The sequence below is a fragment of the Cydia fagiglandana genome, chromosome 8 (genome assembly GCF_963556715.1).
Source record: "Cydia fagiglandana chromosome 8, ilCydFagi1.1, whole genome shotgun sequence".
NCBI lineage: Eukaryota > Metazoa > Arthropoda > Insecta > Lepidoptera > Tortricidae > Cydia > Cydia fagiglandana.
The window spans coordinates 11,878,363-11,895,932 of NC_085939.1; the positions used below are offsets into that span (position 1 = coordinate 11,878,363).

Genomic DNA, 17,570 nt, shown 5'->3' on the forward strand with positions numbered 1-17,570 from the left:
TCGTTCGCGTCAATCGTTTTTCAACTGTCAACACAATGAACAACGTAGCGCACACGGACAACAAGGCCGTAAATGAAATTAGTCTTTCTGTCTTCCCCGGCTTATGAAATGAACGCTTGCTGGAAAACAGATCGTTCGTATTGTGCGTGAATGTGTGCATAGATGCAATGTCAGTCGACGTAGCTATATTTATGTAACTATAAACAAAAAATAAAGCCAACGCCGCCTACGTGATTGGCTGCAGCGTGGCGGGACATTTAATTTTGACCAATCAGACTGAATTGCCGCTGACATTGTCTGCTCATGTATTCACTTACGACAAACGCGAAGTTCCCTACGTAATAAGCGCTGAAATCGTGTGCTCGTTCGTAATATACACATACTTGGTGAGTTTTTCTATTTTTTAATTTTAATATCGTTATTTTTATTAAACGTTAAAAAGTAGTGGTCACGGTGGTAGTGTGTAATGTCTACGATGTAATATTGTCGGATTCTGAGCGATATTTATAGTTCTACATTCTAATTTTGTAAGCAAATGGCTGCCGAAGTAAAGTGACACTATATCTATGACAGCTCTGTAGGTAAGTAGCTATCCGTCAATGTGTTGTGTTGACATATATTATGACCTATTATTGCGCATGCAAGGGTTTATGTGGCGACCCAGGCGGTTATATTGTTATAAATTAAACAAAATATTTGTTTACAAATATCTTATTAAATTCTTATTGCTTTATATAAATAATATACGAATATTTTATCATTTATAATTAAGTTTCGGCATTATAGCATTTATGTCATATCACTAAAAGGAATACTATTACATTATTTTAATCATAAGACAAGAATTCAAGTGCATAGCACGATATTTTGCCTGATATAAACAAAATATTCAATGACCTTGAATCACCAACACTCGTTTAGTAGTTTTTAGCATCGTATTTGTTTTGCCATAAGTACCATAACACATTTTGATTGAAAATATTATTATTTGATAAGCAAAACATGCAGTTATGACAACAGATACTGCCTCATATAATGTGGTCATTCAAATAATGAGATTGCTGAGAAGTAGACATTTTCTTGTGCTTGTCTAATTTATTTTTGCGTTGTCTGTCACTATCCGGTTGCTCATTAAGTTTCGGCGAGGGTTATCAATCAATCAATCAATCAATCAATATCAATCAATCAATATTTTTATTTGTTAAACATAGGTACATAGGTGTTACAATTAATTACTTAGTATCACTATGTCTTGCCAGCATTGGGTATACAAATTTATTTGCGTTGGTAAGTTTAACAATAAACTGCATGCATAAGTCTTACCTTACTCTAAACATTAAATAAATATTGCATTAAATTAAATTATTGTCTCTTTTATATTCGTCAATGGAGTAATACGCTTTGTTTGATAAGAATGTAAATGGGTTGCTGTGAGACTTTTGGGTTTCATGTAGGGATGTACCGACTAGTCGCCGACTAGTCGGGAAAGCCGACTATTCGGCCACATTTGTAGTCAGCGATTAGTCGGCGACTAGTCGGCAAAAACGGCCGATTAGTCGGCACTTTATTAGTGAAAGAAAAACAGAAAAAAAGAAACCAACGGTCAATATTTACCATATGTTTTATGTCTATTTTACCAAAATACCTATTCAGGGTGTGAAAACTTTTGTTCATATAATTGACCGTTTGATCGTTATCGTATGGTGGTGGGCTAGTGTTTTTTTCTACAGGTCGATTTCAACTGATTCTCGTGTAATTTCATGGCCAAGTTCTATACTTAAAGGATTTTATTATAATTCAGTTTTTTTTTTATAATGGTAGAGCCATGGGGAGCTATTAATGTTATTGCAAAATCTAAAGACTTTAAACAGGGCACGTTGCTGCTCAGGATCGCAAAATAAAAGAAAGACAGAAATTGAACGAGGATTCTTGTAATAGGTCTTTGAATCTGTAGAGAACAACTTTTAGCCAAGCTAATATATGAATAGCGCAACTAAAAGAGCAAAACTATTGTTTTTCACCTGAACTTATACGAAACTAATGATCTGGCCGACTAGTCGGCCGACTAATCGGCCATTCGAGCGCCGATTAGTCGGCTAGTCGGCCAAATCAATAGTCGGTACATCACTAGTTTCATGTGATGGACCTTCCTGACGACAATATATTATGCATCTAAGTTAGACACCTCTCTTTATTACGATGGTGTGACGTGTCAGGTGTGTGTGTGATGGTGTGGTCAAGTAATACATAGCATAGATATTAACACAATAGGGTATAAAAACACACTTGCCACTGGGGTCAACTGGAAAAAAAAGCGATTTGTCCTCAACTACATCCTATTTGTTTTTGTCTACAACATGTGCGTGGATAACATGAATTTAGGTATGTTCTTAATGAATACGTATGTTGTAATAGCTATTTTTCATGATCAGTTCTCACCGGTGCGTGATTAATTGAGAATATTTCGTTCCAGTTATTTCCAGTGGTAGCTTTTGGATATTTTTTTTCTAATTATAATTAAATTACATAAATGATTTTAAACTGGTGTTGTCTCAAAATCCAGTAATGGTAAGTTTTAGTTCAGCTAAGCAATTTGGACATAGGTGCCATTCATTTATTACGTAAGATGATTTTAGCCAGTTTTTGACCCCCTCCATGTAAGAATAAATGATAAATAGGCAAACCCGCTCCCCTCTGAAGAAGTAAGAATCTAAAGAAAAAAGTGAATATGCGTTAGGTTTATTTTAATTTTATTTTTCAATGTATCAGTTTCAATGAACGTTTATTTGTACCTTCAAAGATATGTAGGAAGCAAATCTGAACAAGTCAACGATAAATAAGACCCTAGAAATGAGTATACCATGCCTATTAACTCTTAATTTAATATTAAAATAAATCTGTCATAAACGAAATGCCTATATCAACTTTACATTTTCCATAGCCACCTCATTACTTTATAGACTGACGTTGGTATTTGAAATAAAGCATACACTGCTTGCTACTTTTATCATGTATTTTAAATTATTATTAACAAATATGTATAACTACATATTTGAATTATTTTAAATAAAATACGTAGAGTTATACCAAGAAATGTCTGCAACGATTTTGATACGCAGTGCAAGTGTTATTAATGCTTCATATTTTCAAAGAAGTTTGAGGTTTAAAATGCACTGCGCGTACTATCAAATTCGTGGCAAACTTATCTTGGTCTAGCTCTACTAAGGTAATAATGAAAAAAAAAATGTTTGTAGTAAGACATACAAAACTAAAAACGATGATTTGAAGTTGTGTTGGTATAAAGTTTCACAACAAATCCCTCGAAAGGACAAGTTCGAAATAATCTTTAAGTCTAGTCTAATCTGCTAGTAGTCGTATTGTTCGTAGGAACAATAAAAAGCTGGAAAGCTTCGTAAAGGTGGGATCAGACGGTTAATTTTTTGTTCATTTTCTAGTTTCATTATTCATCTTTCACTCAAAGTGACACGTCTGAACACAACATGAACCAAAATGAAAAATGAATTCATTAGTGAAAGAATCCAACAATGTTGGATATTTTCATTCGGCATCTTTCACTCGCACTCCAAATAAACAAAAAATGAACTGTGTGAACACAGAAATGAACGTTTATTCGGATTTTGCATATTTTCTCGGATCCTGTGGGAATACTACCTACTATCTAGCTAGACAATGATAACGTAAAAGCAATAAAATGGTGTTCAAGTGGAACGAACAAAGTATTAATATGGTATTTCTAGGTACTCTGTATAACACTCGTTGGGTTTTTAGACCGTAGTAGGTCCTCGTCCTTTAGTCTGTCAAATCCGTCTTGCTCCCCTCGAGACGAGATGTGTAAAAAGCATTTTCCCAACGTAAAAAAAAGGTACTCTGTATAAATATCCCAGAGTTCCAAAACAATCGCCAGTAGCAAGGTATCGCAGTACAATATCGAGTTTTATTTGGCTAGGTATACTGACTCTCATTAAAGTGTTTTCTTTCGCTATTAACGGACCTATTACTAAATAATAGAAGTTCTACAAAATTACTTGCAAAATTAGTATCCGCAAATGATTGCAATACGATTTCGGATCTTCATCGGCTAGTTCTCCCAGCAATGTATTCGAGGCTCCAAATAAACTTCTTCTTGCGATCTAAGGTCGCAGCCACTACCGACGACGCTTTCTTTGCATCTTGTTTGTTAAAATGTTTATTAAATGATCACAAATTAAACTTATACCAAGACGCACAACTTCATTCGACGCCATAGTAAAAGAAAAGAAAAAATGAATAATCTTTCCAGCAGCCGTGTGTGAACGTGAAATTAAAGGAAAATCAAACATTCACTCGAGTGAACATTCATCCGAGTGGACCGTCTGATCTCACCTTAATCGAAAAAAGGGGTGATTGTCAGGACATGTAGTTTGTCAGGACTGGATATCTAATCAAGATAATATTACATATGTATACCAGTCAACAGCATTTCATTACATTACAACAAACGGTTCAATGGAACATGAAGAAAGAGAAACAGAGTCATGACATTTAACCGTAAAAGAAGAATACTACCATATGAAATCAACATATAACTATAAAAATAGATATGCAAAACTTGATAGGGCTAAGGGACGATTGACTCAAATGCCACGGGCCCTGGCCCCAGAGGAACTCCAATTTGACCGAATGAGTGAGTACAGGACTCTATTGTCTTCGTTTGATAAATTTGCCAGGGTCCTCAGTTGGTAATGGTATAGTTTCGCTTATTCCACTAGTTTTCATTTTGTTTTTAATACCTAGTACAGTAATATGCGACGGCGCAAACTATTGTTGAAATTATCTTCGAAACAGCTTCGATTTAGCTTTGTTAATAAATCTCTTTTTGACTTTGATGAAAAATTTCTACTATAACTAATTACTACTCTACTACTAATTTCTACTATTTTGCGCATTTTTTCATTTTTCATTATTACTGCAAATGGTAATTTCTAATTAAAGTTGTACTTACTTGCATTTTAGATTTTGGAGTTTTTATATTATTTCCACTCAGAATCACGAGCCCTTTAGATCCTAATACAAGAAAAAAAGTGTCCACAAAATACCATAAAAAATTTGTTGCCCGTTTTGTTACTACGGTCATAGAAGGTTGTATTGAAAACCGTAACCAAATGGACCAAAAATTTTGAGGACGTCTTGATTCTGAGTGGAAATAATATAAAAATTCCCAATTTTAACACAAGCATTTTTGGTACAACTTTAAATAGAAATGCCCAATTATATTATTATAAACAATTTTTTTAAATGATAAAATACATATGACATAATGAAACAATAAATATATGTACGTATTAACTACTATAGAAAATAAATACTAAAAACATTAATTGGCTTCTTATGCAAACTGGTTATGTAATGTAGATACAGATACTGTATCCAACATTAGCCTTTCCATTTATGACTCATAATAATATCCTTTATTTAGGTATGTTCATTGAATACAATAAATGTAGTCCCAGGCCTGAAAATGCATTTCATTCGTACAATTTATGAAGTTTTAGCTTATACTGGACTGGAGTTACGAAAATAATATATAATTTTAATGACGTAAATAAAAACAAAAGGACTTCAGTACCGACGCGGATCGCCGTAGCTGCGCTAATCGCCTTATTGACCGGTTACTGGACGAGCTTCGTTGCCACTTCGTGCGCAGTCGGTCTCTCTTCGTGTATATTCCAATGTTTTCAGTGTAGCCGCTGCGCGTTGGGGGCGCCAGTGTGCACTTGTTTAGCGTCTCGTTATGCGACGTTGCCAACTGTATTGACTTAAAGTACGAAGGAACGAAGACAAAACGTACGCGCGTGGATTGTATGTAGAACTTAAAGCCGGCAGCTTTTTGATTAAAGATCACGCAAGAATTTGTTAAATATTACTGCTAAACAATGTAAATGGACTTATATTTTATGTGATACTCATGGCAATATTGAGTTTTTGTGATAATCAAGGTTTTCTGTTAAAAGTGAGAGTGAATTCACTAAAACATAAGACCCTTTTGGTAACGAATTTGTGTGAAGTATAAGTACAAGGATTTATATATTAAAAAAGGGACATGATTGGTAGAACTTCAAGAACCCAATAATCATTTTGAAGCCGCAAGGAAGGATAAAGAAACTGGTCAGTCTAAAGCGGCAATTGTAAAATGGGGGATCGGGGCGCGACGGGGGGCGCTTGGGGTGCGCGCGATGAGGCCTCGTGGTGGCCTGGAAGCGCAGGGGATCTACAGCAGCAGCAACAACAGCAACAACAACAAATAAATGAAGAAATTGCTCGAAGCACAGCTGCTGCAACGCATCAGTTATATACATATAAAATGACTGGAGGTTTTTCAAATAATGGCGGTGATAACTCTACATCTAGTTATGATTACCGCCTTGTATCTGGCTCTAATAACAGAGAAGAATCTCCTCAACAGTCTTGGTGGTATGCATCAGGATCAGTTGATTCTCACCAACAAGCGTCTTCTCCGGCGGTAAATCATCTTCATTTATTTTACTGAATTGTTTTGTGTTAAGACTGATTTTCTAAAATCTACAAACCAATTTAATACTCGTATACTCTAAGTTCATGTAAATATACATAGTCGAATGTATTTATATAAATAAAATAAATCTCAAAATAAAATAATTCTCGGCATCAAATACCAAAACAACAAGTGTTTGATCGAGAAATATACCTACTATGTTTAAAAAACTAAAAGTAGTATTGGCAATGAAATTAAGTAAATTCATTATTAACTATATTTTTCTATTGCAAAACACGAAGGCAGTGAAAGCACCAACTTGAAACCCGTATTTGTTGTGATTATTGTTGCAAGTGGCATTGGGCCACACGTAGGGACTGGTTTTAAGTAAGTTCATTATTGTGCCTTTTTATCATTACGAACAGTCGCAGATGTAATCTTTATTTCATTTTAAATATGATTAAGGGAAATAGATTAGAGGAATTAGGATGATTAGAGGAAGGAATGGAGGATAATATTAAAGGAAAGTATGTGGTAGAGAAATTTAATTATAACATTAAGATAAACTGCATAAGCTGTACTTACCTTCCTTCGCTTCAATTTGAACTAGAATTTACTAGGTCACTAATCTAAAATTATCTTTTTTGTAAAATCTAGTCACTATTTACAGAGCTACAGTTTTACAGGTGTTTTTTACTATCCATTCACTCAATATCCATTTCTTGCGTCATTCAATTCCATTCACTCTCAAAAGACATTTTGCACTTACGGTAATTTTCATTTTAAATGTCGACTTGTGTTTTTTTTTCTAATAACACTGACACTCGAGACAGCTTGTCAATGTCAATCAAACATCCTGCAGCGAATCCTGCCTCCATCCAACTGTTTTTTCTGTCCTGACTCCAAAGCAGAGCCGTGGAAATTATTTGAGTAGGTACCCTCTAAAATCTCTAAATTCACTCAACTTTATTTAATTCTTTCATTCTAAATAGGATTCAAGTAACGGCAAAGGTGGTGTGCGATATGGAAAATAGTCCATCCACTACGTGTGTTTATTTGATAATTAGTACAATGGTATGTGTATTTCATGTGTGTGTACGACATTGATATCCCTCTAACCATAACTTTGCCTAATAGAATTCTACTATAACATCGTGAACATTTAGCAATACTTACATTAATATTTTATTTAATATAACATCGAGTTTTGTGTTAAAAAAATTTTTGTTAGAGTCTGTGCGGAAAGAGAAGAGTCATGGAATGTATGGGGCCCAATACATTCCACAAATCTTCTCTTTCCGCACAGACTCTAGTACTTAATTTACTATTTCAAGAAGTATCGAATGAATGCGAGGGTCATAGGAGTTTCGGGAACTTAGGCGGAAGGATATTAGGATTTTTTTTCATTTAATAGGTTAGAACCGAGGTAGGTAAGGGTGGTATTCCATCTGTCCAATTTGTTTGGCCAATGTGTATTTGTCTCACATTTCCCTAGTGAGAGAGTGAGATGCCATGACATTGGACCAAGATATTAGATAGACGGAATACCACCCAAACCATAGATCTTCGAAGATACAACTACTTTTTGAAAATCAGTAATGGAAAAAAAATATCTTCATTGTAGAGTTGGGTTCCACCTACAAATGTGAAATAAATTAAACTGTTGGCTATACTCTTCAACTGACCAACATTTCTTCAGCGATATAAAAAACCAGACACGTGTGAGTCGGACTCTCCCACTGAGGGTTCCATACTTTTTAGTATTTGTTATAGCGGCAACAGAAATACATCATCTGTGGAAATTTCAACTGCCCAACTATCAAGGTTCATAATACACAGCCTGCTGAGAGACTGACAGACAGATCGACAGTAGAGTCTAAGTAATAGGGTCCCGTTATTACCCTTTGGGTACGGACCCTAATTAACTTGTGGTTTGTTTTTTAGTATATTTTAAAATGTATTCATTCTATAGATACAATGCATAATGTATTGCAATTAGGGATTGCTCCCGGTACTGAGTTTTTATGGCGAGAACCGGGAATTCCCGGGTTCTGGTACTGTATTTGTATAGAAACCAGTACCGGGAGCACTCCCTAATTGCAATTTCTATAAAGTTGTAAATTGTTGTTGTAATTTTTAAAAGTCGTTAGATAATAGTTTTACTGTTTCAGGAGTATGTACAATATGATATATGTTTTAATTATTTTATTTGCTCACGTTACAGGGCCCACCTGGTATATTATGCTCTTGTAAACCGACTTTACAGACAACCATATTTTATTTATTGTTACAGTCCCAGAACCAGTCAAGTCCGGATCCGGAGCAAAGTGCACAGCAGGCAAATGGTATTCAGAACCATCAGTCCTTGCAGTCGCAGTCGCAGGAGCAGGCCATACAACAGCAGGGCCAGATACAGCAGCTCATCCAACTGAACTTGCGGAAGGAGTTGCAGCAAGCTCAGACTTTGCAGCAAACCTTGCAACAACAGCAGCAGCAAAATCAACAACAGACGTTGCAGCAGATGCTGCAACAGCAACAACAACAACAGCAGCAGCAGCAGCAACAGCAGCAGCAGCAGCAACAGCAACAACAGCAGCAACAGCTGCAACAGAGTTTACAGCAGACCTTGAGCCAAGCTCAAGCGCAGGCCCTTGTGCAAGCGCAAGCTGTGTTGCAGCAACAAGTTGCCCAGTCGTTGCAGCAACAGCAGCAAACACTGCAGGATCACTTGCAGGCTGTACAGCAACAACAAATACAGGCTGCATTGCAACAGCAATCTGCATCATTACAAGTAAGTGTAAATTTTTTGCGCTTTTCTTTTTCACATTAGGGTTTGAAACGTCATATTAACTAACTAACTATTTGAACTGAGATAAATGGATCAAAATTGTAACACTATGGCACCCTAGAGGGCATAAAAGAAACAGAGGTAGGCAATTTAAAAGATGGTCCCATGAAATCGAAGACATGGCTGGGAGGACTAAAACATGAACCAGATTAGTGCAAAATAAGGAAGAGTGGAGATTGGGGGAGGCCTTTGCCTAAAGGCACGCAGAATCTGTTATCCTAGACGAAACTATAGATAGTATAAAAAATGTATTTCTGATATAAGGCTATAATAAATAAATAAATAAATCTTATAGGACATTTTTACACAAATTGACTAAGCCCCACGTTAAGCTCAAGAAGGCTTGTGTTGTGGGTACTCAGACAACGATATATATGATATATAAATACTGAAATACATAGAAAACAACCATGACTCAGGAACAAATATCTGTATCATCATACAAATAAATGCCCTTACCAGGATTCGAACCCGGGACCATCGGCTTCATAGGCAGGGCATAAATAAATTACTATTTGAACACTCTTTGATAATAACACCAACAAGCGTCAATATTGGTCCTCCTTGGAAGCTGCATGTAACAACCTATCAGAAATTATTTCAGAAACCTTTGCTTTACCTTGTCCGACTATACCTCCCATAGCCATCTAAATTTTTTGACAACAAACTTTTTTTTATATTCGCCAGGAGTTGCAGCAGCAAGCCCAGCAGCAACAGCAGGCGTTAATAGCGCAGTCGGCGAACAAGACCGCCGCTAAGATGCCGCGCGCACGCGCATACAACAAGCCTCGCGGACGCATGACCGCGTACGCCTTCTTTGTGCAAACCTGCCGCGAGGAACATAAGAAGAAACACCCTGATGAGAATGTTGTGTTCGCTGCCTTCTCGAAGAAGTGTGCGGAGCGGTGGAATGTAAGTATTTTAGCTGTTCTAAGTACACTTTCTTCATGTAGACCTCAAGTAAGGAGCTTAAGAAGAAACATCCTGATGAGAATGTTGTGTTCGCTGCCTTCTCGAAGAAGTGTGCGGAGTGGTGGAATGTATTTTAGCTGTTTTAAGTACACAATGTTCATATTGACCTGAAGTGAGGACCATAAGAATGAAGAAACACCCTGATGAGAATGTTGTGTTCGCTGCCTTCCCGAAGAAGTGTGCGGAGCGATGGAATGTAAGTATTTTAGAAGAACAATACTACAGAGGTGACAAGGGGAGAGATGGGAGATGACCGAACGAGATGGTATTTTGGAACTTTCAGTAAGAATAGCAGAGAAAGCGTTTTTATTCTATGTCCTTTTTATGTTTCAATGTTCATTTCTTCATATTTCTAAAAAGTTCCAAGTAGGGAATGCAAATCGGTTATTATTTGTATGGAAATAACCGCGGTTTCTATACAAAAAATAACCGAAAATAACCGATTTGCATTCCCTAGTTCCAAGTCACACGTCAAATCGGTAAACGTATAGTTGTTCTCCACCAAGGCATGGTGGGCAACAATGAATCCGATAAAATTACGTAGGTCTTTTTTGTTATGTTGTCACGTTGTTAGGAATGTTAAAACGTGTTTTTAATTTCGTCGCATTGCGTATGTTCTGTGCCTCACGGGCTGCAACTCTATAGTATACTTGCTTTGAGAAACAAACTAATTTCCTTGGCAGACGATGTCAGAAAAGGAGAAGCAGAGGTTCCACGAGATGGCAGAGGGGGACAAGAGGCGTTACGACCTGGAGATGCAAAGCTATGTGCCGCCGAAGGACGTGAAGATCGGCCGCGGCCGCCGCCGCCAGCAGTACAAGGACCCCAACGCGCCGAAGCGATCGCTGTGAGTTTATGGTCACGTCACTTGTTATTGATAATCACATTTTATCGTAGGGGGAATCCGGGAGACTTGCCCAGGTGGGAGACAAACTTTTGATTAAAAAAGCGCCAAATACCTAAATATCATTTATTTTTTAGCATGTATGCCACGCCCGGATTGTTAGGTCACATTTGAGTGGTGATAAAATAAGTACCTACATATGTATTTTGATTTCGGCACGTTCTTCAGTAACGTCGTTTCAGTCTCCTTATGAGGTTCTTGAAGAGGCTGACGTATTCATTTCGGATTTTTTCCAGGCGTGTTACCACCTTGCAAGTAATAAGAAAAATAAATAGATGCCGAAGGTGGTAGGGAACCATACTATACGCGCCATGCAATGTTTCATATAAATTCCATATTAACAATTCGTTTTGACAGTTCTAAAAAAGTAACTGATTTGACTAGTAGGAAAATACCCTATTATTGAGGGGGAGGGGGGTTTAAAGAGGTTATTGTGGTATACTGAAGTTGTCGTTCCAACAGTTCGGCGTTCTTCTGGTTCTGCAACGACGAGCGCTCGAAGGTGAAGGCAAACAACCCCGAGTACTCGATGGGCGACATCGCCAAGGAGCTCGGCCGGCGCTGGGCCGCCGCCGAGCCGGAGACCAAGTCCAAGTACGAGGCGCTCTCCGAGCAGGACAAGGCGAGATATGACAGGGTAAGATGATCGACTCACTGTAATGGAACCACTATACAGGGTGCGTCTGACCATGGGGCTTTAAGTCCAGGGCTCGATTCTACTCGCTAAACTGAGCAACTTTTATTATGGCACCAACCCCGAAATCCCGATATTTTTTTTACTTTTTCATACATTTTGGCTGATTAGATGTCGACGTTTTCTATGGAAAAGCCAAAATGTTTTCCCCGATTTTAGGGTTGGTCCCATAGTAAAAGTAGCTCAGTTTAGCGAGTAAAATCAAGCCCTGGATTTAAAGCCCCATGGTCAGACACGCCATGTATAATAAAAAAAAATATAAATAATGTCTTTATTCAGACAAATACAGTCCATATTTGTTAATGTGCTACTTATAATTGTACTTACATAGTTATACTAAAATTATACAGGTATTTTATTTAACCCTTTACCGCACACGAAGCCATTATATGGCGCATATAATATTCAACTCTATTGACAGCTATTAAAGTTCACATTTAGAACACACATATATAACTATGTATATACACATATAGTGTTGCTTAACTTCAAACTCTGGTAAATCCATTCGACCCTCTAACCAAATATCTACTCTATCGTTTACATTCGTCATAAAATGCTATTTCCTCAAGGATAATGCCCCTGGATATTGGAATATTTTAATGAATTCTATACAACAACTTGATTTCAGGGTTACTCACATAACGAAAGTTGCATCACGGTAATGAGTACAGTCAGCAGTAGAAGTTGCTAAGCGGGCGAGGTGTTCAAAATTACCTAGACACGCTCTTAATTATTCTCTTAACAATAAAGTCGCGTCAAGGTCATTTTGAACACCTGACCCTCTTAGCAACTTCTGCTAAGAGGGTCAGGAGGCTTCTGGTCCCATAGAAAAAATTGTTCAGTATGGCCTATCTTATCTAATCATCTCGCACAATATGGCTGGTTGTTCAAAAAACGCCCTGTATATCATGTATCACCCAAAAAGTTTCACCCCGTAGTTATGCATTTAGGGTTCAAAAAAACGTATAGAGTAGATACAGACAGTTTTATTTTTCCCTTTCTACATTTGATTATTTCCATCGTCCGCAGGAGATGACGGCGTACAAAAAGGGCCCACTAGGCCTCGTCCAGGCGGCCCCGCAGGAGGTCGAGGACGTCGGGGACTTCGAGGCCGACGAGGAGTACAAGTGAAGTGTTAGTGACTAGTTGTATCGTACCGAACTGTTCCTTTGCGTATGGTACTGTCGGCCCGGCGCGCTCGCAGCGCAGAACTTTACTATTCATATCATTTCCACGAGATGCCGTGTCTATATTCATCTATCCTAAGACCCACCATATAAAGTTTTCAAAATTAAATTTGAGCCTTATTCAATAAGTAAATTAGAATGAATTTCGTTTGTTTTAAAAAGCAATTAAACAAAAGAAACGCTACTTTATGTGGTTTATGGAAGGTTCAAATTAGATTGGACGAATATATACAGTCGCCATCAGATATATCGGAGCGGCCAAGGTGTTCACAATATCTGAACGCGCGCTCTATCGCCTTGACAATAGAGGCGTGTTCAGATATTTGTGAGCACCTTGGCTGCTCCTATTTATCTGATGGCGACTGTACCATGTACATTTAGTCTCAGGAGGCTATATTGTTTACTATACTTTTTTATACTCTGATCGTAATTTTTCTTTCACAGTTACATGGAAGTACTTTTGTTGATGGCTAGCATAATCGTAATCATAATAGGAGGGTTCCTATAACAATAATAAAAATTACCTACGGTTTAAATTTAACACAACATTTTCGTTTAGGTTTGACTTTTATGATCTGAATAAAACAGATTTTAGTAAAAATATTTACATAGGTATTAGATTAATTGGACCATGGTTGTTATTCTGGATTATTATTAAGAAGTTTTACGGTACTTAGTTAACTAACTAATCTGCTTTAGTTACTATACTCATGTCTAATAATTTGAATGTTGGACACATGTCATCTTTACCCCTCATTTTACCCATCTGGCGAAAAGAAAGTAATTGTAAAAGTTCTGTGTAGCGGCAACTTACGAGCGAACGCTCAGGGCCTTATGGTTTGATTTAGGCAGAATACTTGTGTGGTACCTGTCTGGTTACAGGATGCCAGTATTAATTCACCATTAGGCTAACACTAAATGCTATGCGTCCAGGTTAGTTAAGTTTATTGACATTGGAGCAAAAATTGATTATAGCCATCATGGTGTAAAGTTTGGCAAAAGGTGAGACGTCAAGACGTAGTGCTTGTACTCAAAACTTTCTTTCACCACGTTAGGCCATTTCCTGACTTAGCAGTAAGGAATCGAAACGGATAAATACAGTGTAATGTATCGATACTGAACCTACAAGTCAGGCTACCGCCTTACGTAGTCTCCTTCTGGTTAAAAAATATAAATACCTACTTATATTCCTTAAGATTGTCGGGTTAGATCCTTAAAATTTACATCGATTTCGGATCACAGCCAAATAAGAATTACATACCTCAGAAACTATGCTACTATTGTCTCCTGGCTGATGGGACAGAATAACCACAAGAAATAGTTGATCGACCCACATAAAGCCATTAAATTTTTCAGCCAATTATCGGATAGTAAATATGTATGTCCACGGAATTGAGACGGTGGATGACATACGAGCCTACTTACCTGGATGTATAGTTAATATGAATGGTTTTATACTTCAAAGGTTGACCCAGTTTGCCTTCAAACTTTTATACATTATTCGAATATTTTTATACAATCACATGTCACTGTGGTCATGGTCATAAATCAACATTGATTTCTAAGTTTCTTATGATTTATTTTATTTCTAACTCAATTTCTGGTACAACCAAGGTCACACTATGTAAGTACAAACAACAGCCTTTTGTAATAAGGTAACTGTCAGTTAACAGTGTGGGAGGTATGGTACCTTGCTCACGGGGCAAAAACTTAAAGTTCGTATTTACATATTCACTTGACACTAATGTTAGTATTCACATATTTTTTGTCCCTTTGTACGTATCGGTACTTTTCACCTCGCTTGTACATTGGAGTTTCAATGAAATGATTAGCAATCTTACTATTAAGATACTTATAAGCTAGCGTTATTAATGACCATGACCACATTTTAGAGAAAGTCATTACAAAATACAAGCCAAGAAAGGTTAGTTGGAAAATAGTCCCACGTAAGAAATTGTTTGATCTGTTGGCAAAATTTACATAATCTCAATCGTTTTTTATAGTGATTAAATGGTTATAATACGTTGTGTTTACGTGATATAAAAATGCAAATAAAAGAATTACCTATCACCTATCAATCGATTTTAAGTCATTTAATGTTAACAGAAGTTACTACAATGCACCTTACTGAAGCAAAATTCCCTGCGTCCAAATCTACCAGTTCCCCAAAGGCCAGGAGGCCAATACGAACGTTCATTTTGACATCTAAATGATGTACTTTTGTTAACATTCGCGTGAGCATTTCGCTTGCACTTGTCAACACACGATGATGTCGAATTTACGTTTGATTTGATTTAAACTTAACGCAATACCAATTGGCGACTGAGATCTTACTTTACCCTTGTTCAGATTAACCAAGAGTGAAACAGATGGCATTATGACCTGATTCGCCACTAGTTTTGCTGCAAGTATAGCCTCCAGCGGGCGCAGCAAGGTTCCATTTTTATCGACTATCTCTATGCGCGTCCCTTTCGCACTTACATACTTGTTAGAACGTAACAGGCATGGTGACAAGAGAAAAATGCGACCGTGCTACGCCGCCAGGATGATATATGTTTCTGCGTATCTATATTTCATCTTTGACATATCGTTTTTCGCCGACATGGCCGGAATTACGTTCAATAATAAACTTGTTCGTTGTGTTTTGTATTTAGTTAATTTGTCGCCTAGTGCCATTACTGTATTTGATGATTATAACATTTTGTGTTTAGAATTTGATATCGTAAACTAAAAGCATTTTTTGTTAAACATAGAGTAGTACATAACAACGAAAATGAAAGTTTTTTTTAAAGTTCATAAACAGTATTAGTTTAGCAAACTTAATGCGGAAATACAAACTAACAAACGTAAGTCTACCTACTCTAGTACGGCTACCATCAGTTTGGCATTGACATAAACGCTATCGTGAATGTAATTTACTTTCTATATATCTCTTTCGCACTAATATGTCAGTACGAGCGAGGTGCATAGAAAGTAAATTACGTTCACGATAGCGTTTATGTCAATGCCAAACTGATGGTGGCCGTATAGTTAATTCTGAATAACTTGTCCTGTCGCATGAGCGAACCGCAACATGGGTTTGCTAAATGTTTGCTTTGTTATCCTGATTTCCGGTACCAACTGATGTTTATACTCTATTCTTGTCAGATTTTGGGATTGTAAAAGTAAGAAGATTACGAGAATGAAACCCCATCACTTTTTTTAAGTACCGATACCAGTGCGTTGTTGTTTAGAACCTTTAGTGTCAATAAGTTATTCGGAGTTTGAGCCCTACCCATTGTTTTTGATGAGTTGATTGTTGATTTTATGTTAACGTTAAATTTAAAGGTCAAATTGGAAGGTGTGGCCTTATACTTGCGAGCGTCAAGGCAGTACTTTATTGTATAGTGCCAGGAACAAATGTTTAAATTTAAGTAAAAAATTAATTACCTTTGTAAGTTGATAGTCGTTATCGTATCGGGACGCGGACTGCGGACATGTGTGAGAATAAAATGTAAATAATTAAATTATATTCCTTTATTATACACTTAGATATATTATTTCTACTAGAACCTGACATTCTGGAGAGTGAAACGGATAATTTTATGTTCACAAATATGTTCCAAGTATTAAAATTGTGAAAATAGAGACTGTGTACCGTGATAGTACTTAATTTATATTGTTGAAGTCTCTCGAGTAACGCTAGATCGTCCTGTTTTCGCTTGTATACCAGATTAGTCCCAATATGAACACTGTGAACATGTATTGTTTTAAAAATATACTTTGTTGGAAAATTCCTGATTCTGTGTGAGATGTATCTATTGTGAGATATCAATCTCACTACGTATAAAGAAATCTCCAATAGATAACATCTGTATAGAACATGGAATTAGACTCCAGAGAGAGTAACAGTGGGAGGTAAGTGCATAAATGTATGGATCAGTATGTTGTTTCAGGCGACGCCGCTTGGCACGATTGTGCCTTGGATCATATGGATTCATTTATAAAATTATTAATTAATTCAGAGATGATTTTCTCGTCCCTATTTTATACGAAAATGAAACCCAACCTGACCTGATAGCTATAGGTAAATAGAAACCGAGCGCGAACTGGATCCGCCTTCCTCCCTTCCTTTTTGAGGGGTAGCCAAGAGGTAATCTCACGGGTAGGGCATTAGATCTGCTTTGTACAATCCAGGAGCAATCGTGCCAACTGACATCGCCTGAGACAAGTGCATACTCAATTACTCCCTGCACTTACTTTCCCTACTATTTAAGCAATTCCAGAGACTAACTATTTGTAAGAGTCCTGTGTGTAAACCCGTGGGCGATATTGTTTTGAATATCGTACAATGTGCAAAACAATATAGTTTAACTTTTACACGACACGTTCTTTCATTTCGTTTCTCAAATGTGTACTGTTATGTTACTTGCCAATGTTCTTTAGCAGAATGCTTCTATATAATTTCGTCC

The 17,570-nt window shown here is 37.0% G+C and overlaps 1 protein-coding gene across 2 annotated transcripts; it reads left to right on the forward strand.

Annotated features, from left to right (window-relative positions):
- The first annotated feature begins 5,806 nt into the window (after positions 1–5,806).
- On the forward strand, positions 5,807–17,483 carry LOC134666775 (high mobility group protein DSP1-like). 2 transcript variants are annotated; one of them, XM_063524059.1, is made up of 6 exons: positions 5,807–6,520; positions 8,805–9,302; positions 10,047–10,271; positions 11,015–11,178; positions 11,698–11,872; positions 12,962–17,483. In XM_063524059.1, exons 1-6 carry the CDS (start codon positions 6,191–6,193, stop codon positions 13,061–13,063), a joined length of 1,494 nt encoding a protein of 497 aa, XP_063380129.1. In that variant the 5' UTR covers positions 5,807–6,190; the 3' UTR covers positions 13,064–17,483. The 2 variants fall into 2 exon arrangements, with proteins under 2 accessions (XP_063380129.1, XP_063380130.1); XM_063524060.1 differs by lacking the exon at positions 5,807–6,520 and adding an exon at positions 7,473–7,585.
- Positions 17,484–17,570: the final 87 nt, after the last annotated feature.

Excerpts from the sequence above, each read along its gene's own strand:
- LOC134666775 (XM_063524059.1), top strand. The coding sequence starts at position 6,191 with ATGGGGGATCGGGGCGCGACGGGGGGCGCTTGGGGTGCGCGCGATGAG. Across the intron at positions 10,272-11,014 it reads AGTGTGCGGAGCGGTGGAAT|ACGATGTCAGAAAAGGAGAA; the intron begins GTAAGTATTTTA and ends TTTCCTTGGCAG. Across the intron at positions 11,873-12,961 it reads ACAAGGCGAGATATGACAGG|GAGATGACGGCGTACAAAAA; the intron begins GTAAGATGATCG and ends CATCGTCCGCAG.